Below are 21998 nucleotides of genomic sequence, written 5' to 3' on the forward strand. Positions count from 1 at the left end.
CCTACAAGTAGTTCTATATACACCATATCTGACGATGTGCGCACTGGGATATTTTAACGTTTTACAGGCCAACAGGTACATTTTTTAGCTATATTTCTGTAAAAGCCCCCAAATTTCAGCTGCATATAAAAGCACAGGTTGAACAATGGAGTCAAATAATTTAATTAAAAAAAAAGGTTTGTCTTGTCATATTATCAATCCTTTTCAATGCTTTTACTATATCTACTGTAGCTCTCTTCCCTTTGATTGCTGTTTCGCTCCCTTGAAGCACTGAAAAGGAACTCCAATATATTATGGAACACGGAGTTGAAGGTATGAGGATAAGGTCAAAGGCAAAATGATTTTTTGAAAGAGAAAAGAGCTCAAAATATATTTGGACTATACTGAGAGGAGAATCGAGACTTTTATTAACTGGATAAATATGGATAAACGTTCAACATTTAGCAAAGATTTTCTAGAGCTATCATATTCTTGAATGTTTGTGTATTGATGTAGATGCCGACTTTAAAAAGTGTGCTCTTATGGCTATATGAAAAGCGCATTCAGTCTGGCTGAAGCTAGAAAAAAGGCCTTATAAACTGTGACCATTTATTTAAATGCTGTTCGCAATCTTGTACGAAGAATGTAAAACCAAGGACTTTGTACAAAGCATGATTTCCTTACTCGTAGGACACCAGAAACCTTCACTTGCAACAGTCAAGCAGTCGAGTAAGCTGGTCTGGTTGACCATTTCAACCAGCACTACACCTTGTAAAAGGCGGTGGTTACAGGTAGAACCGGCTTATGAGACTCAAAGACTGGACTGGTCCTCCTCACTATTGCCAAGAACTTGTGTCAGTTGTGGACCATCAACCGCCGCCTCTCTCCATGTGCTTCCCCAACCCCTCAATCACAGGTTCCAGTTAAGGGACGAACAAACGACTAAATTTTTAACTGTGATCTTCATTGTTTGAATTCTTTTCCCTTCAGCTATGTGTACTTCTTTCTTAACCCACAATTTTACTTAAAAACGTATTTGTTTGAATGTTGGTCTGCTAGCTATGCCTGTGTACTGCTTTTCCTTCCCTGATTAGTGGTTTGTTTGTTGTGTTTTCTAAATGATATGCGTGGTATAGTGAATGCGCCTTGTACCTGCTGAATTTTGTAAATGCTGATTATTATTATCATCACAATTACTAAAAAAAAGCTTTTATCCAAGGTAAATCAAAGATCAAATATAGTTCTTGAAGAATTTGTATTTTATTTCCTACTTTACTATTAAAGTACTGCAATCGCCATCAGAATCTAGCAACATACAAAGAGCTATTTCGTATGTGGTAAGAATACAATTCTGCGTTTATAAGGAGATTATGTGCTGCTTTGATATTTGCACTCTCCTTAATGGCGGAATGCAGCTAAACTACAGACGGGCCAAAGGGTAACGACGGATAATGAAGAAATAATCAAACGATGGTGGTGCGAGGGTGTTTTTTTATTTTATTTTAAAGCATCTGATTGACAAGTGTTGAGTCACCTAAGACACATTTTTCAGAGATCGTAGGTTTGAAGACTTCAGATGTTGACGATGGGTCGTGTGTTTATGACCATCTGGTAAGGTCCACCAACATAGTCTGACATTCCTATCAGAGCTCTGTCATTGCGATGCGGACTAATGCGCATAAATGAGATAAACTGTCGCAGACAAAAGACTTCATTACAATGGCAATTTGTGATATTTATTAAAATTTGTTCTACATGTACTCAAATCAACCAATTTAAAAAATACAAAGAAAACAAGAAATAAATATGCGAAAGTCAAAAGGTTTAGACACCTGTAGCTTTAGATGACAAATACAGTATTTACACTTTTTGTTACAATCTGTGAAAGAAAAAGTTTGATAGAGTATTTAAACAATTGCTTATTTCATGGACAATTTAGTTATCAATAATAGTGTGAATTAGATAGTTTTCTGCAGTTACTTGATATTGTGTAAATCTGAAAACTAAAAGTACGAATGTGTAGAGAATGGAATGAAGATGTCAATCTAAATAAAGAATATTTTTGTGGGAGCTAGTAGTTTTTTATGTTTTGCTTGTTTGTGTCAATGAGGCAAAACTTAAAAAAAGATACCGTTTAGTAATACCAGAGCAGATCTTAGAGATTTTAAAGAATAAGGATTTGTTTAACCTGCTAACAAGATTTTTTAGGAATAAACTTACCGTAAAGGGAAGCAACCCGTTGAGATGAAACCCGCGGATATCGAAGAAGTTGGCTGCAAGTGTCGCTCTGAAGAACTCCTTGAGGTTGTTTTTAAACATGGTCAAGTTCATACCTAGAACACATGGAAAATATTGCATAAATTATAAATTATTATCATACTTCAAGCTAGAGGGAGATAGTAATGGACTATCCATTGGCTATACGACCGACAGATGCAACATGCATGACAAGTGGATTTGTGTGTCAGGGTCACATTGACCCTGTAAATTGTTTGCACTTGAAAATTAATAAAAATAAAATTACACACACACTATGTAGAGTTTCTTATGTTAGTGTGTTGTTTATTTACTATATATCTGTTGTTTTGATTTCCTCATAAAACATTTAAAAGACCATCGATACAAACATAACATTAAAAAGTGAGACCTGCTAAACCTAAAATACACTTCGTCAAATTTTGACAGTAGCTCAGAATGTATCAAACCAGCACATGTGGGTCAGCATACCTTCTTCCCGTATGGTGATTGTAGACATGTACAGGTTCTCATCTTCTAGGAGTAAAGGCTCCTTGTCCTGTTTGCCCAACACATCGTAGTAACTGAGCAAATCGCTGAAGTGTTCAGCCATGAACACCTCCACGTCTGTGGCCTGGGGGATGACGAGGTCCCTGAGTGCAGCGCGGTCACCAGGCACGCTTCTCAAGACTGTCAACAATGGTTATTATAATTATTTATTATGAACTAACCCAAGTGTGTATGTATGATGATCGTAACTTAAAGGTAGAATTGAAACCAGTTTTTGTGCAGTCTTCTGTTTTAACGCTCACCCTGTATGCTGTGTGCATGTGTTCAATGAGATAATAATATATACTTACCGACGACACAGCGATGGCCTCCTACCACCTCCAAAAGACAAAAGAAAAGAGACATTTGTAAGATTTCTTTCACAATCAGTCCCTATCGTTTTACTCTCATTATTTAGAGGCAAGCTTAGTCATGGCAGGTACAACAAGTAGTTTTGCTTGATCTCAATCAATGAAGCAGACATTTCGTCAGCCAGTCAGCTAACTATACTATTTATTTTTCTCTCAGCCAGCCAACATCTCATTCATGCCGTCATTCCCTTAGCTTCTAAGGAGATCAATCTTTTTCAGAGAAAGTTTGAATTTCTAGTAACTATCCTGACCACAGCACACTTTCTGTAGTAAGTGAAGAGCTCAGCATTGCATCATTCATCAAGAATTCCAAGTTGTTGTACTGAAGGCAAAGAGTTACTGTACCTTGAATTTGTAGAGCACGGGAAGTCCTTCAAAAGCTTTGTTAACATCATTGCTAGTGAGTTGTGTACCCTTGATATCAAACAGGAAGTACACGTCTTCCTTGGGGGCGTCCATGATGACGTCAAGTACAAACGCTTCCTCTTCCGGCATCGCTGTAGAGTTGGCAGACAACTCTGCTCTGACACACGTCACCACCAGCGCAGCCATAGCCAACCACAAAGATGAATAGACAGCCATGGTGAAATCTGAGATAGCTGGCACAAAATTGCATTCCTAATTAGTTTCAATAGTAAAGTATAAAAATAGTGTAAGATGCTTTATAACTAATTGTATTGTTTTTTTTAAAATTTTATCTATTTATTTTTAAAAGCTCTGTACTACTACTACTACTACTACTAGAATATTACAGCCCGTTATTCCCGTCCAACAGACCAAGGCGATGTGTACAAGTCAACCGTCACGCATGCCTGACATAATCATTTAGAACACGTAGGACTTTTTCGGGGGAACTCATTACACAACTATTTCAACACCTAAATGAATATATACTTTGTACTTAAACTTGACATGCCTAAACCTGTTTATAGATTCATTTCTTTTCTGTACTAAAAGGGTGCTGTTGGTGATGTAAATTTGTCTCTCAGCACCAGCCGGCCACGAGTCAGTCAGTCCTCTGACTGGTACTTTTCGTGTTGGGAAACACGTGAAAAGACTATAGCTTACAAGGCCCGCCACTCACGCCTGTTATAGGCAATAGTCAGGAAGTCTTGCACAGGACGAACAGTCCAGTCTTTGACCTCTGGCCACCGTGGCATCGACCCCACCTCCTTCAACGCAAGAAAAAATTACAACAAAATCTGACATCCCATTTCGTGTTTCTGATATTGGTAGATACCAAGCAGCTGCAAAAAAGGGAAGACCAAAGAAAAATCTTTTCGCGGTACATGTATCTGCCTGAGCAGACGAGAAAGAGCAGCAACAGCCACAAGAACAAGGACTAGCGGGTCTCACCTTGCTAGGGTCTGGGTGAAGTAGCCACGGATGCAGACCACGGATCTGTATGGATCTGTATAGAACACCTGTATTTGTGTTGAATTTATGTTGAACAGACGTTAGAAAAAAAATTGTGATGTAATTTATTCTTCTACTGAGAAAACAAAAATATGTTGATGAAAAAACATCTTGTTTTGTTTGTTTGGGTTATCTAATGGCGCTAGTTTTACCACAAATGTAAATGAAGTACATATAGCAGATGCTGCATCTCCCAGATGACTATAAAGTTTTTTTCGGCGAGAGATAAATAAATCAGTGAAGAGAATTCTTTAGAAGTTTTTCTCTTCAATATAATTATACATAATAGATATACGTGGTAAAGCTGGTGATTATTGTAGCACGGTTACCTGACATTAAAAGGCACAATCGAAATGTGAAATTACTCTGTGAGATTTTCTGACCAATGCATTCTTTTTATAAATCAAAATATTTGGGACGGCTATATAAGAAATGTATTTCTGTTCTTTATTCAATAAAAAATGACGCTTAGTATCTCTACTGTTTTAACAGCCATAGCGAAAAGTGATCCCTGGTGTAAATTATATAAAAACATCTCTAATGCCAATACGTTTTTGTGTGTAAGAAAGTTCGCCTGGGATAAGGCGAGTTGTATGTTTTAAATTTGGCAATTAAGTTTCTTCTGCCTTTCTTGGTGAAAACAATCTGTCAATCTTAATTTGAAAACTTTCAAAAACACTTTGACATTTCCAACCCTTTGACTATTGCATACAAAACAAATCCCGTATTTGTAAAGAAAAATCCTCTTATAATGTAACCATGTAGCCTTATTGTCATGGTGTAAATGGCATAATCTTTTCTGCTTAAATTTTGATATTTCTGTGGCAGCTGCAATAGAACAAAGCATCGTACATGTTCATTGATGTATATTTGATAAAGGCTACACTTACCATATACCATAGCTTTGCGAGTTAACAGGAATGTAGTTTAGGTGTGTATGTGAGTGTGCATGGTCAGGATAGAAAGCGTAAAAGTCGAGGGGAGTACTAGTCAAGGGATTGTCTAAAGTCTAAACAGTAGTGCGGATGCTCGAAACAAAAAGCTGCAGATATAAGAAAAGAGGAGAAAATGAAGATGTATAATCGGCACAATTTTTTTTATGGGAGACAACTTTATTTACATCTTAACGTTGGATTGTTTTTATCTTCCCGAAACCCCTTCAGGTCTCCAGAGAAATCGCCACCCCCTCTTTCTCTTTCATTATTTTAATTTTCTACTACTGTGCTCCTATAGGGTCTAATACTTTAGGTTCATTTTGAACAAATGGAGGTCTGTCAATTACAAAGAGCAAACAAAAATTTATCGTCTAATGCTTGTGTGTGTATTTGTGTGCACACGTGTCCGTGCGTATGTGTGAGAGAGGGAACGAAAGAGTAAGAGAAAAAGAAGGTTCTTTTAAAACTAACGTAATATAACCCAACAAAACGGTACAAAAAGAATAAATGCCTTACTACAGGAGTGTATCTTTTATTACAACTAGCACACCTTAAGGGACGGCTAAACAAGCGATACTTTTTAAACAGATACAATCATCTTAGGGAATCCTGATATTTATGGATATTATTTGACAACGGTATCGAGAAAGAGCAAAAATAGTCGTAAGGGATCCAGTTTCCATTGTACAATCTACATAAACGCAATATAGTAGAAATGACTTTGTGCTTACATAAAATATAATAAAAGATATATGAAATGTATACGATATTTAAAATATATCTTAAACCTTTGTGTTCGGCATAAAACTGAAAATAGTATTTGGTGGAAAGCTGAATAAATAGGAGATTAAATTCTATAATAATAATAACAATAACAACAATAGCAACAATAATAATAACAATAACAATCCTCCTCCTCCTCCTCCTCCTCCTCATTATTCAATGAAAACAACAGTATTATAGTTTAGTGATCTTGTAATCATTGATACATCGATGACAACACCGACATTCCTGAAGGTCTGGAAGGAGAGACATCTACCCCAGAGAAAGTACAATTAATATAGGGTAGCACAAATTTCAGTTTATTTGAAGAGGCTAATTTAGAAGGACCCCAGTTTTGTGGTCATTTTTTCAGTTTTCTGGGGGACATCCAGGCTTTCACAATCTACCGTTTGCTGTGTGGTAGCGATACCTGCTGGCAGATGTGTATCAAAAACAAACATATCCTGTAGGCGCATGGCGGAACCAATTATACAGAGAATAAGAGGCCATCAGCAACCCGTGTTTACAGACTGAGAGATGTTTGTTTTCAAAACTTTTTTTGTTCAAATTAAACTCCGATACAAGCTGAGTATATCAGCATCCATGCTGCACAAATTGTTTTGCGCTACATTGATTTAAAATGAAAAAAATGTGATGTGAAGCTGATATTTCTGTTCACTTTATTGTAGGTAGTTGCTTATAATACACACGCCGTGTTTAAATTAATATATATAATAATTTTTTTGCATGCTATGTGCCCAAAAGCTGTTACTCGCAGGCTGGCGCTGTGTGTTTTCATTGATTCATTCCGAAAGCAAATGAATGTGCAAAATAAATTAATAAGTTTAATTACTTTTATCTCACCTGTTCTGAATAATACATAAGTGAATTAATAGAGTTAGTGAGTTATCGTTTGCGTGCTTTGTTACAAAGACAAATGTCAGTCACTGGTGTGGCTGTAGCGATGTTTTGTTTAAATGTAAAGTAGAACGTCACGTGGCTGTATTATAAAGAACAAAGCATTACAAGAAACAAAAGCAAGATTAACAAGGGCATGATTGATTTATTCTCTTACCTCTATAAGTCAATTTGATTTGTGTATGTCAAAAAAGGATAAAATTAGCCAAGGACGACTAACTACAGGAGAGAATAAGTGTCGCAAGCACTACCTGTGTCGTTGACACCGGCCAGTTGAGTCTTCTACCTCAGTTCCGAAGAATGCTCATTGCGCAGAAAAAAAAAACAAAAGAAGAAAAAATAAAGTGAACAAATATATAAAACACCAGGAAAAGTAAAAAATATAGACAGAAGTGTTTCTTGGTAGTTTAAGACTGGTTTGAAAGAAACAGATGGGTTTTCAGTTTTTTGCGAAACGTTTATTTTTATTTACAATACTTTATTTTATTTATTTTATTTTTATTTTTTGCATTGGAGTACTCTTTAATGATCAACAATATTTCATGAACACCAAACGAAACATAACTGAGAAAGCTTCCTACTGGGACTGAAAGACTTCATTGTGTGACGATTGACGATAAAACACGACGACAAATGTGAAACCGGTGTGTAGCTGTGACGAGCTTTATGGTCTAAGGGAAGTAACTTTAGAATTCACGTTGATAAGACTGCTGGAGTAGTCTTTCCTATATTTTTTTTTTTAGTTCATCACGTGACAACTAAAAAATATAGGAAAGACTACTCCAACAGTCTTATCAACGTGAATTCTAAAGTTACTTCCCTTAGACCATAAAGCTCGTCATAGCTACACACCGGTTTCACATTTGTCGTCGTGTTTTATCGTCAATCGTCACACAATGAAGTCTTTCAGTCCCAGTAGGAAGCTTTCTCACCAACAGAAGACTGCCGAGAGACGGAATGAGAGTAGTTATGAACAAATAGAAGACTTGTTTAGCAGACATGACGCTTGCGTAGCGGCTGATCGGAATAAAAACAAAGATTAAACAAGGATTAATCTGCTTGTACACATAAAAGGTATCACCACCAATACCACCAGTGTTACAATCGTATGTATGGTAAACGTCAGTATACATGATCATGATCGGCAATATTCCATCCATAAAAACGATGTTTATGTCTACACTAAGAAAGACTACTTCGATAGCATTATTGACGTGAATTTAATAGTTACTTCCCTTGCCATAGCTCAGGTTATCTTTATTTGCACATGTAGCCTCCCCCCCTCCCACTTCTCTTTCAACCTATGTTTTTTAATAACTTGTTTGATCAACAATGCATGCTACTACAATAATCTGTCTCGATGAACTCGATAATCTTCAGTGATATACTATGTACCGTTTGTATCGATCAACTATATAATTTTCGACGATATTCTATGTAAAAACATCTACCCTGAACTAGGATAAAATACACTAGTATTGCAGCAATATAAGCAAATTTTCCGTTCGTTAAACTTGGATTTTTAATGAAAAAAAATGATAGGTGTTTTCAAGCGTCACACTGACAACAGACAGCCGAGCGGTTTACTCCGTCGTCTGCAACAGTCGAACAAAAGCACATTTGATTCAATGTATAAGTATAGTAAATTAAAGGAAATTAAAGTCGGGCAAGGAGCGGAAGGGTGGAGACCACAGGAAGATTTATACACTTATCTTTAACCACATTTACAAAAATAACACCAGTCCTTATGTTCAAACTAATCTTGACCTCACTTCCCCTATACACAGTCCTTCCACTGGAAACTGGCATTGAAAGGCACGCGAGCGCACACACACACATGTGTTGTGACCGTTTCTCTTGCCCATTTGGTTATGCAAATCTTTGCTGCCACATGTATTTTTGAAATATATGCTTTGGAGTATCTAGCTGCTTAAGAAAGATACCAAAGGTTACAAGCTCCTTTTTTACTTGTTAAAAAATTGAGCAGAATGTGGATCAGCAAGAAAACACATCTGGTTTGGTCAGAAGTCGTTTCCTCGATTGTACATGAGCTATTTTCCTTAAAAAGATTGATGATGCCTGCTAGGATGTGAATGTAAGGAGGAAAAAACTGGTGGAAATAACATGAGCTGGCCTTAAAACCTAATCAGAAACAGAGTGTCCGTCTTAAAGACGAAACAGAGAGAGGGAGAAAGGAGAATGTGTGAAAGTACAGAAGCGAAGTGGGAAATCTAGGGATAAAAAAAGAGAAGAAAAGGGTGTACGGATGCAGAAATAACCCATGATAGAATAAATACTGAGGTAAAGAATCATCCAAGGAGAGGGACTACATTTCAAAGTATTACAGTTACATTAGAATTACAAAATGTTCTAATTTACAGTTTAAATAATATTGTTTAGTATGAAATTGAAATTGAATCCAAATGTATTATTGAAATCATGCAGCTTACGTGCATGTGTGTGTACCTGTGTGAACGTGTATTCTTTTGTACGCATATATATATATGTCTTACTTTGAATGATATGTGAATATGTGTCACAGACACTCGCGTTGACGAAGTCGCCTGGACATTTACTTCACAAAACAAGACAATGAAATATGCCTCTTTGCAGGTCCTGAATATATTTAATTATATTAGCAATTTATGCTACATAACTAATAAAAAATACACGATAAATTTAGAAAATTAGTTTCTGTACACATACATCAGTCAATCCTTATTACTACCTAATATCTCTAGCTGTAAACACAGTCCTAAAAGACAGTTCCTTTTCTCCGGTTGGTTGTTAAAAAATATATATATTCTACAAATTATCTAAAAGAAAAACATCATTGACCCCTCCACTCGGGGAAAGACGTTAAAACATATCGCCGCTGCCTCGTGGAGACGAGCAACTACAACATTCCTGGTCCAAATACCCCAGGATACAACCTGCACCTTTCTCGGAAGACGCAGCCTCCTCTTCCCTCCACCCTGGTGTCCCTCCACTTGCCGTGTCTCCCTGGGAAGTCAGGCGCTGGCTGGCGACAGTTAATTAGAGTCTTTCCCTTTTCTCTTCCACTATGTAAAACAAAAAGTGTTACCCATGGAACAGGTGGGGTTCGGCCACCCGAGCTGTGCAAGGTATTTAACCTCATGTCAACCCTCTATGACATGAGATTCTTTCTCCACTATAAGCTTTTGTACATTTAGTCCACCACATAAACAATTAGCTTAAGTAAAGTTGCTGATAAAGTCTGCGAGATTTTTCCAATTATTCTTTTATAATCTTCTTTCTTATTTATGTATTTTAAAGTCTGGAGGTAGAGTGTGTCAGTGTGGATATGTTATTGTAGGATGAAGTTACTAGTATTTTTATGCAATATAGTCATAGCAATATAGAAACGTAAGCTGCTGGTAATAAAACTGTTTAAAATATTGACCGTCCTTCCAGCCTCCGCCATTTAAGGTGATAGGTGACTGTTCAGTAGAAACAAATGATATATGACTAACGTCCACAAGATGGTGGAGCCACAAGCACGTCTGACACCGCGCGAGACGGCGAGAGTTGACACGATCAGGTTGTTGGCCGTTGGTGTGACATGTCGAGCAGGGAGCAGAAGACAATGACAGACTGGCTTGGGCTCGTTTTGCTCTAATGAGACGCAGGCGATACCGTTGTACTGACGTCACGCAGGAAGACAAACTTGTTTGTCACTGAAGTCAGGTGGACGGCTAGCTTACAGGCGAGTCCCACAAGCTCACACGTGAGTCTTACAAATCATTCTTGTAACAGGTACAACCCCTGTCAAAGTTGCAATAATGCCATCTAAGTTGCATGTACTAACGATATAGATATTACAAATGAAGTATTAACGAGTGTTCCTCCAAAACTTTCCGATTTTGATTATTTCGAGAGCATTCATGCGAATTTTACTTGCATTATAAATGTTAAGTGCAATACTATCATGCTGCGATCTTTTCTAATTTTTATGAATCTCACGACCACTACAGTTTTGTGTGCTGTGGGCTTTAGTCTTGGAATTCAGTGTGTATAATTTTGCTAAAATTATTTGTACTACTTTTGTGAAATTTAAATAATTCGAAGTGTAAATAACAGGTTTACATTCTTAGACGTTACTTGCATGTGTGCGTGCGTGTGTGTGCAAAAATTCACTGCAAGTTGATTTCCAGGTTTCATTTCCATGACAATGGTATCTGTTTAGATGAAATGACTGATCACCTGACAATATCACTCCTAGACGTATCACAAATATTAAATAATTATGTCTACAGCCAACAATCAGTTTTGTGACGAGGGAGCTCATTATGTAGACAAGGGGCCAAAGACAACGTTCAGACGCTAGACGAAAGAGGCACGAACCTTTGCCCAACGCCCAGATATATCTAGCTGCTTTGTAACAATTCGTGTTTAGTTTCTGAGTCCTATACAGCTGTATATGCTTCTCCTGATTTGCACCAAAGTGCCTGTGACAGTCTGCACATTCGCCGCACGCAGTGGGACTCCTCATGTGCACTGGGCTGTTGGTGAAGTTCAGGGCAAAGTTCATTTCTTCTTTCCGGGAACACCTTTAGTACTTGCTGGACAGGTAAGTAGTACCAGTTTTGCCAAAAGAAAATGTCTTGAGTTACAAAATGTGTAGACAAATCCTGTCCTGGCTTTTTAATAGTTAACTTGACTAACGAAAGATCAGCCGCCTTTACTGTAGTGGCGTTGTGAATGCGGGCACATGGACGGTTTACTGTGACCAAATACCTAGACTGAGACAAATCAACTATTTTGTGTGATATTAATGATGTGTGCAAGTATAGTTATTCTTGTTGACAAGTGTCATACCACAGCTCTACAGGTATTTTGATACTGTGGCTCTACACCGTACACTTGTTCCTCCCTACACAATGCCAGTCTTTCCTCTTGTTCTTTATATCCTGACTTCAGTTTTTGTCTACACATGACACTTCTTGAATAGAAAGCTTAGGCTAGAAAACATTGCAGTAACATTGAGCAACTCTTGTATTTGTATGGTATTATTATTTAAAGAAATTGCATTAGCTGCAATAAAATAAGTTATCAGTGACGAGTTGTTGTCTTCAGGGTCTCACAGAAATATTGTAGAAAAGGCTCAACGTTTATTTTAAGCTCAAAGTGCAAGAAGGTAAGAAGGAAGTGAGAAAAAGAGGAAAAAGGGACACACACATACAGATGGAGGGGAGGGCGAGGGGTAGTCTACGTGACGTATGTGACCCTGATGGTAATGACAATCACGGAGTCACATGTCACGACAGCTGTAACAATACCTCCTTGTCTGCGTGGAGCACATCCTTTCTTGGTAAAACTTGATTTATCTCTTTGACGGTTCATTTTCAAAACGTTTACTGTGTCTACAAGGAGGAAGTAGCGAGGTGGCACACTAGGTAGAACATTTATTCTACATCAAAGTACGATTGTTGAATAGTTGGGGGTTGGGAAAGAAAATAATAAGCTAACACTTAGGTACGCCTAACTGTTTATGTGCATAACAAAGAAAAGTTTTGTTTCCTAAGTACATTAATAATAATTGTAAGACTCATTAACGTTAAGATTATATTTCTTGTATTTTATGAAAAAAATCTCACAATCACATGTAGAAAGAAGACAAAAACTATTAAGGAAATACGAAACATAAAAATTCATAACAAAATCCTTTATCCGAAAGGAGAATGAAATGTGACTTTAGTTTCTCTAAAAGAATAATTTAAACTTAGAATTATTTAATAAGAGAAAACTGTCAACTAGACGTGTAAAACTATACCTGATGGAGAGAGAAGAAAACATGGATACTTATCCAGACAGAAATGTGTGATCAAAACAAACTAAGCTCATTACACCAAACATCCCTTTTGTCTCCCTTTTCTTCTGACATCGCCTCGCCCTGTCACTGACCATCCATTCTAAAGGTGTCAGACTGACCTGGAAAAGTAGCGCTGAAATCTGCATTTAGTATGTATCAACACCTACCACATGTGATTCAGCTCGCAACACATCGTCACGACACATCCTGTCAGCTGCTGCCGCAGTCGCAGTCACGCAGACGACTTGTCACCACACCCAAGCTTACCACAACTGCCTTCACAATTCACTTGGACAGGGGGTAAGGTGAGGGGGTGAACAAATAAGTGGGGGTACGAGCACGAATGATTGGAACATGAGGCGAAGTATCTGGTGTTTATCATCAGTGGAATAAAGTAGCTCCGTTCTCTTCTGGTGTGACAGAATTCCAACCATTATCAACTGCCATTCCGACATTATCTCTTCAGGACCATAGATGCCAGACTGAACAGTTTTCATTTTTTAAATTTTGTTTTGAAAGAATACTTTCCTACCTAAACACTTCAAAATTTTATCGCCTGAAAGGAACAGGATAATGCCAGAGTAGGTATTCACCATCGCAATGCAAGTGTACAGCAAGTCAGAGTTTAGTGACCTGTGTGTTTATGATTGTGCTGTATTTGTGTGAAATGCCCAAGTGTGTCTGCTAATCTGAGCCCTGGTGTTTATGTCGTCATGCACTAGTGAAGTCTGTGACACAACTTCCTGCTTACCAACTGCTGACCTCTTCGTGTTTACGGGGAGGGCTTAGGTGGTGAGGGTGAGAGGTCAACATTTTGTTTATTCACTACAGCATGTGAGGAGACACGCGATGTGTTTCTAAGAAGTTCACGGTGTAGCCTGATCTTCGCTAAGACCAGTTTGTATTGTGGAGTGACTTGTTTGTCTGCCATTGTAATATTAATAGTGTCGACGAAAATAGGCAAATGGGAAACCCAGTGATTATTTTCGGACCGAATATTACAAGGACGAAGTTGTTGAGTGCTAGTCGGTGGCACTGCATTCTTCTTGTTTTCTTCTTCTTAGCTTTCGTACAGTTTTCTTTTTTTTTTCTGTTCCTCGAATGATTCTGAGGGTTCTGTCCCTTTGCCTAGCACTGAGGGGATCGGCTTACCTTGATTTTGTTTATGTCGTGCTACGATTTGGATAAAAGTGTTGGACCTTCATGTTTACATGTCCTTCTGTTGCATTTTCTTCCTCTCCTGAACTGTACATAATGTTATTTTGAAGTTCAAGCTGTTTGGCTTTATTGGCCGTGATTTACTAACCTCGTCAGCGACCTCGAGCTGCATTAAATAAACTGAAGTGATGATCACCTTCTTGCAGTTTCATTTGATAACATTCTTCATATTCTCAAGATTACTCAATACCTTCACATTATTCTCCTGATGTCAGGAATCTTATTCTCTGGAGTCGTTACCGTTCAATCTACAGTTATCGCCCCTTTACTGCCAGAACGCAGGATTATTCTTCCTTCTTCATGGTGGTTACCTTTTGTGATCTTGTTCAGTCAGTCAGCCTTTGGCCGAGATACTGCGCTTTATAAATTCTCTATTATTATCATCAGGCTCATTGTGTCGACTGACGCAGTGTGGGTGCCAACCCCAGTGTGCACTAATGGACACGCAGAGCAATTCACAGACCATATCTTGTAGGCGGAAGTCTGGCAGTCATCGATGCCTCTCGTTTCCAAGCTTTACGGACCTGTTTTACAGATGACTCTCAGTTTTATCTCGAAAACTGGCCTCCAAGTGTGATAAAAAATAGGCGAACAACATTTTATCATTGTAATCCTCTTAGTTCAGGATGTAGTTACAATACATCGAATGAGCGCGAACAGTAGAATTTACTTACAGTCTAAAATTACAGGCTGGCAAGTGGTTGTCCATGGAATACTGTACTTCTTGGAAGTAAAATCTAGTGTAACATCGTCTTCAGTGTCATTCACATGAGCAGTCTCTTTTCTTCCATGCAGCTACTGTAGAATAGTGCACAAAGGAACTAACACCCATCAAGGTAGATAATATAGGGATAATCTATCATCCCAGGAATATTACTGTTTACAGGAAGACGAAATAAAGTACAGTATTATTGCAGGGTCAGAAAATGAACACGAAGCTGAAGTGTCCTGCTTCATTGGGATTTCTGGTCTGTTTTCTTATTTTCCACGTGGTGCAAGGTGTGACCTCAGGCAATGTGACTGGTACTGAGTGCACTGTACAGGAGTCGTAAGTATCCAGATGTGTTTTATTGTCAGCAGTTCAAACGCACGTGGCCTAATGAAAGCTCTTGTCAAACGTCTTGATAAAATTGATATTTAAAAAAATCTGATTTCTTGCCTCCTTTCATTGTACTCACTTCTGAAATATTTTTCTTGTGCCAGTCTGTTGTTTCTGTGTAACGGCTTCTTTAAACTCCCACCGAATACCTGGCGCACACAGGCACGTGAGTTGTGTCTAAGTATTTGTGTGTAACTGTTTTTCTAAACTCTCACCAGGTACCTGATGTACAAAACTGTTCTGACTCAGCACGCGCACGAAGTCTGCACTAACACGTGGTGTTGGCATTTTCCTCCGCGATGTAGGAGATGCAGGTGAGCAAAACAACAACACGTGTGAGTATGATGACGTGTGGCCTGGGTGACGTGTGGGACCTGTAACATAACGCGTTCCTGTGTAAGAATTATGGTGTGTGGCATGTGACAGACTTGCGATGTCTGAAATGTATGAGACAAGTACTGTGTAAGGTTCAGCCTCATCTTAATTAAACACGTCATCTTCAACATACACCTGTCTGTCATCAATAGAGCAATGGTGTCAGTTTTGAAATGAATCGAGAAGTCTGCTATCCCAGTCTTGCATTTTTCCATCTCTGTTTAGTCCAGTCAAATGGGTTTGGTTTCGCTGATCATTGGAAAATAAATCTTCTAAGCCACCATGTTCACTATCTTGATGTGCACTTTCTTTCAGCACTGAAGCAAAATAAAGCAATACAAGTGTAGAAAAAAAAATTGAAAGAAAAGTAACATATTTTATCCTCTCTCTAATTTCTCATGGTCATGCAAGTCTTGTTTTGACCAAAAAATCAATAGAAATAAAATGGATAATAATTTCCCCAGGGAATTCAAATGGAATCGTTGTTAACGAGCAGCGCTTGCTGTAGGCCTAGTGTCTTTTCTCAAACGATGGGCAAAAATCGGAAAAAGACTCACAACGGTTGTTGTCCATAGCAGCAACGCTTTCTCCTTTCGCCGGTTGATCGCATTCCGAACAACGTTGTGTCTCTGTACACCGACAAAAACCGATCACAACAATACCCAGCCCGATAACCGTACCAAATGAGAATTCACCCATCATCTTGGAAGTTTCAGTTCAATAGGAGGGTCTGGTGCCGGTAGAGTTAGGGTCAGGTGCCGGCAGGGCCTGGTGCCTAGGGAGGGTCAGGTGCCCGGAGGGTCTGGTGCCTAGGGAGGGTCAGGTGCCCGGAGGGCCTGGTGCCTAGGGAGGGTCAGGTGCCCGGAGGGTCTGGTGCCTAGGGAGGGTCAGGTGCCCGGAGGGCCTGGTGCAATGGGAGGCGTGGCACAAGGCAGGTATGGTTAAGGTCGGCGCTATATACATGGGGAGCAGGCGTCCCGAAAGGTGCGCGAAAGAGACCGTGACTATAAAGGTTTATATATATGAAATGCTCACCCAGTTTTGTATTTTTCATCTGCAAATGAGCGCTCGCTCGGCGTGCGACGCCCTCGGTCGAAAGCGATCGTTGTCTGCGTCCCGTCATCTGGCGAGCCGGTTTCGAAGCGGACCGAAGAAGGTCTGGTACGGGTTGGCTTGGTGGCGATTCGCGGCTTTCGCTGCTGCGTTTCTCACGGCTCAGGCGCGCGCTGATGGTGGTTCGAGCGGAGGGTCTGGTGCGGAGGGCCTGGTGCCAAACTTGTAAAATGTTCGTTCGAGGGGAGGGTCTGGTGCGGAGGGCCTGGTGCCAAACTTGTAAAATGTACGTTCGAGAGGAGGGTCAGGTGCGGAGGGTCTGGTGCGGAGGGCATGGTGCCAAACTTGTAAAATGTTCGTTCGAGCGGAGGGTCTGGTGCAAAGCGGATGGTCTGGTGCAACACATTGAAAACACACTTCTAGTCATTAGTAACTTCATTTTGGTACCAGAAGCTTAGGGGAACCTCGTTTCCTTCAAGTTTACCGAACAGGAGGGTCTGGTGCGGAGGGTCTGGTGCGGAGGGTCTGGTGCGGAGGGCCTGGTGCAAGGGGAGGCGTGGCACAAGGCAGGGAAGGGCAAAATCGGCGCTATATATATGGGGAGCAGGTGTGCCGAAAGGCGCCAGAAAGTGAACATGGCAATAGAGAAAGGTTACTATTAGCCATGTAGTGCTCACCCAGTTGTGGTTTTTGCATTGGCAACTGAGCGCTCGCTCGGCGTGCGACGCCCTCGGTCGAAAGTGATCGTTGTCTGCGTCCCGTCCTGCTGCGAGCCGGTTTCGAAGCGGACCGAAGAAGGTGTGGTACGGGTTGGCTCGCTGGCGATTCGCGCGGCTCAGGCGTGGGCTGGTTGAGCAGAGAGGGGTTCGTCGTGCTCCTTTCGGCCAGCCGCGTCGGCGTATCGAATAACGCTTGACTGTGTCTCGAGTGAAAGAGCGCGCCCGTGTCGATCGGGTGAACGCTCCGCACGTTGAAAATTTGAACCGATGATTCGGTTGCAAGAGCGAAAAGCACCCACGAACGCAGGACCCGCGCTCCAGCGGCGACTGCTTCGTGGGAGTCGGTTACGTGTACACCCAACAGCATTCTGGTTGATCCTACCAGTAGTCATATGCTTGTCTCAATGATTAAGCCATGCCTCGTACGGTGAAACCGCGAATGGCTCATGAAATCGGTCGAGGTTCCTTAGATGATCCATTTCTACGTGGATAACTGTGGCAATTCTAGAGCTAATACATGCAAACCAACTTCGACCCGTCAAAGCCGGGATAGAGCGCTTTTATTAGTTCAAAATCAGCTCCAATAGCGTATATTAAAGTCGTTGTGCTTAAAAAGCTATTAGTTGCATCTCAGGCATGGTCGTGCGGTCTCGCGACGGTCACTGCGCGAAGCCTGAGCGAGCGCGGCTCTTCGCAGGGTCGTCTTCGCAAGACAAACAACTGCGAAAGCATTTGCCAAGCATATTAGTCAAGAACGAAAGTCAGAGGTTCGAAGACGATTAAATACTGTCATTGTTCTGACCATAAACGATGCCAAATAGCATTGTGCAGGTGGTGCTTCATCGACTCTGAAACCAAAGTTTTCGGGTTCCAGGGGAAGTATGATTGCAAAGCTGAAACTTAAAGGAATTGACGGAAGGTCACCACCAGGAGTGGAGCCTGCGGCTTAATTTGATTCAACACGGTAAAACACACCCAGTCCGCACACTGTAAGCATTGACAGATTGATATCTTTTTCTTGATTCGATGGGTGATAGCGCATGGCCGTTCTTAGGTGGTGGAGCGATTTGTCTGATTAATTCTGATAAGGGGCTAGACTCTAGCCTGTTAAATAGTTCACCGATTCTTGCATCGGTGCTAACTTCTTAGAGGGAGAAGTGGCGTTTAGCCACAAGAGATTGAGCAATAACAGGTCTGGCTGCCTTTAGAAGGAATCAAGGTGGATGTGACCATGCTTTGAAAAGAATGGTAACTCATTGAACGTCCTTCGTGATAGGAATTGGGGGCTTGAAATTTTCTTATGTACGAGGAATTCCCAGTATAATCCTTTAAAATATCCTTGCAAAGCAGATGGTAAGAAACGAAATGAAACAACTTTAGACGGTGGGATCAGTCAGCTCGTGCGTCGTTGAAGAACGCAGCCAGTTGCGTGAATTAATGTGAATTGCAGAAGACTGTAACCCTAACCATTTTCAAAAAAAAAAAAAAAAAAAAAAAACCAGGGGAGGGCCTGGTGCAAAACTTGGAAAATGTACGTTCGAGCGGAGGGTCTGGTGCGGAGGGCCTGTTGCCAAACTTTTAAAATGTTCGTTCGAGCGGAGGGTCTGGTGCGGAGGGTCTGGTGCGGAGGGCATGGTGCCAAACTTGTAAAATGCTCGTTCGAGGGGAGGGTCAGGTGCGGAGGGTCTGGTGCGGAGGGCATGGTGCCAAACTTGTAAAATGTTCGTTCGAGGGGAGGGTCTGGTGAGGAGGGTCTGGTGCGGAGGGTCTGGTGCGGAGGGCATGGTGCCAAACTTGTAAAATGTTCGTTCGAGCGGAGGGTCTGGTGCAAAGCGGAGGGTCTGGTGAACACATTGAAAACACACTTCTAGTCATTAGAAACTTCATTCTGGTACTAGAAGCTTAGGGGAACCTCGTTTCCTTCAAGTTTACCGAACAGGAGGGTCTGGTGCGGAGGGTCTGGTGCGGAGGCATGGTGCCAAACTTGTAAAATGTTCGTTCGAGGGGAGGGTCTGGTGAGGAGGGTCTGGTGCAACACATTGAAAACACACTTCTAGTCATTAGTAACTTCATTTTGGTACTGGAAGCTTAGGGGAACCTCGTCTCCTTGAAGTTTACCGAATAGGAGGGTCTGGTGCGGAGGGTCTGGTGCGGAGGGTCTGGTGCGGAGGGCCTGGTGCGGAGGGCCTGGTGCAAGGGGAGGCGTGGCACAAGGCAGGGAAGGGCAAAATCGGCGCTATATATATGGGGAGCAGGTGTGCCGAAAGGCGCCAGAAAGTGAACATGGCAATAGAGAAAGGTTACTATTAGCCATGTAGTGCTCACCCAGTTGTGGATTTTGCCTTGGCAAATGAGCGCTCGCTCGGCGTGCGACGCCCTCGGTCGAAAGTGATCGTTGTCTGCGTCCCGTCCTGCTGCGAGCCGGTTTCGAAGCGGACCGAAGAAGGTGTGGTACGGGTTGGCTCGCTGGCGATTCGCGCGGCTCAGGCGTGGGCTGGTTGAGCAGAGAGGGGTTCGTCGTGCTCCTTTCGGCCAGCCGCGTCGGCGTATCGAATAAGCTTGACTGTGTCTCGAGTGAAAGAGCGCGCTCGTGTCGATCGGGTGAACGCTCAGCACGTTGAAAATTTGAACCGATGATTCGGTTGCAAAGAGCGGAAAAACTACCGAACGAAAATGCACGGCCACGTATGGCAGGACCCGCGGGCCTCGCGGCGACTGCTTCGTGGGGTTACGGTATTCCAAAACCACAAAACAGCATTCTGGTTGATCCTTCCAGTAGTCATATGCTTGTCTCAAAGATTAAGCCATGCATGTCTAAGTTCACACCCTCGTACGGTGAAACCGCGAATGGCTCATGAAATCGGTCGAGGTTCCTTAGATGATCCATTTCTACTTGGATAACTGTGGCAATTCTAGAGCTAATACATGCAAACCAACTCCAACCCGGTGTCAAAGCCGGGAAAGAGCGTTTTTATTAGTTCAAAACCAGTCGGGGTCTCGGCCCCGTCCCTTTTAATGACTCTGGATAACTTTGTGCCGATCGCATGGCTTCGAGCCGGCGAGGCATCTTTCAAATGTCTGCCTTATCAACTGTCGATGGTACGTGATAGGCCTACCATGTTGCCTACGGGTAACGGGGAATCAGGGTTCGATTCCGGAGAGGGAGCATGAGAAACGGATACCACATCCAAGGAAGGCACTAGGCGCGCAACTTACCCACTCCCAGCTCGGGGAGGTAGTGACGAAAAATAGCAATACGGAACTCTTTTGAGGCTCCGCAATTGGAATGAGTACACTTTAAACCCTTTAACGAGGATCTATTGGAGGGCAAGTCTGGTGCCAGCAGCCGTGGTAATTCCAGCTCCAATAGCGTATATTAAAGTCGTTGTGCTTAAAAAGCTATTAGTTGCATCTCAGGCATGGTCGTGCGGTCTCGCGACGGTCACTGCGCGAAGCCTGAGCGAGCGCGGCTCTTCGCAGGGTCGTCTTCGCAAGACGAACAACTGCGAAAGCATTTGCCAAGCATATTTTCAATAGGCAAGAACGAAAGTCAGAGGTTCGAAGACGATTAAATACTGTCATTGTTCTGACCATAAACGATGCCAACTAGCGTTGTGCAGGTGTCGCTTCATCGACTCTGAAACCAAAGTTTTCGGGTTCCAGGGCAAGTATAGTTGCAAAGCTGAAACTTAAAGGAATTGACGGAAGGTCACCACCAGGAGTGGAGCCTGCTGCTTAATTTGATTCAACACGGTAAAACACACCCAGTCCGAACACTGTAAGGATTGACAGATTGATATCTTTTTCTTGATTCGGTGGGTGGTGGCGCATGGCCGTTCTTAGGTGGTGGAGCGATTTGTCTGATTAATTCTGATAACGGGCGAGACTCTAGCCTGTTAAATAGTTCACCGATTCTTCACGCATCGGTGCTAACTTCTTAGAGGGAGAAGTGGCGTTTAGCCACAAGAGATTGAGCAATAACAGGTCTGGCTGCCTTTAGAAGGAATCAAGGTGGATGTGACCATGCTTTGAAAACAGTGCAAACTCCTTGAACGTCCTTCGTGATAGGGATTGGGTTCTTGAAATTCTTCTTATGAACGAGGAATTCCCAGTAATTACGTCGATGCCCTTTCTACACACCGCCTGTCACTACTACCGAGTGAACCGTTTAGTGAGGGGTAGCTGGCCTCCGCGTCGAGAGTCTGAAAAAGTCTATCCAACCGGAGGGAAAGCTTTTGCCGAGTCAGACTCTCAGTAACGCCCCGGACTCTCGCCTCGGGGGTGGCATCGGCGAAAGTGTAAAGAGAGACACATTTTCGCGTGGCTGTTCCCTAGCTTTACAATTTTTTTCATTCATTTCGCATTTTGTTGAAACCTTTCAAATATCGTTGCAAAGCAGATGATAAGAAATGAAACAACTTTAGGCGATGGGTTTACTCGACTAGCACGTCGATGAAGAACGCAGCCAGTTGGATGAATTAATGTGAATTGCAGAACACTTAAACCCTAACCATTCAAAAAAGAAAACAAACAAAA

At 41.5% G+C, this 21998-nt stretch overlaps 1 protein-coding gene and 1 long non-coding RNA gene across 3 annotated transcripts; one reads left to right on the plus strand and one right to left on the minus strand.

Moving 5' to 3' along the window:
- Positions 1 to 1456: 1456 nt before the first annotated feature.
- LOC112558389 lies at positions 1457 to 13265 on the minus strand. Of its 2 annotated transcripts, XM_025228863.1 has the most exons (7): positions 13166 to 13265; positions 7417 to 7468; positions 3480 to 3733; positions 3075 to 3102; positions 2707 to 2904; positions 2200 to 2312; positions 1457 to 1671 (listed from the first exon to the last, which is right to left on the minus strand). In XM_025228863.1, the coding sequence occupies exons 3-7, from the start codon at positions 3714 to 3716 to the stop codon at positions 1552 to 1554; spliced, it is 696 nt and encodes a 231-aa protein (XP_025084648.1). In that variant the 5' UTR covers positions 3717 to 3733; positions 7417 to 7468; positions 13166 to 13265; the 3' UTR covers positions 1457 to 1551. The 2 variants fall into 2 exon arrangements, with proteins under 2 accessions (XP_025084648.1, XP_025084647.1); XM_025228862.1 differs by lacking the exons at positions 7417 to 7468; positions 13166 to 13265 and adding an exon at positions 4491 to 4540.
- Positions 10732 to 15577, plus strand: LOC112558390. The gene is made up of 4 exons (XR_003098143.1): positions 10732 to 10913; positions 11443 to 11756; positions 15134 to 15264; positions 15534 to 15577. It is a non-coding gene; the product is annotated as an uncharacterized LOC112558390 (long non-coding RNA).
- Positions 15578 to 21998: the final 6421 nt, after the last annotated feature.

The sequence above is a fragment of the Pomacea canaliculata genome, linkage group LG2 (genome assembly GCF_003073045.1).
Source record: "Pomacea canaliculata isolate SZHN2017 linkage group LG2, ASM307304v1, whole genome shotgun sequence".
NCBI classification, from domain to species: Eukaryota; Metazoa; Mollusca; class Gastropoda; order Architaenioglossa; family Ampullariidae; genus Pomacea; species Pomacea canaliculata.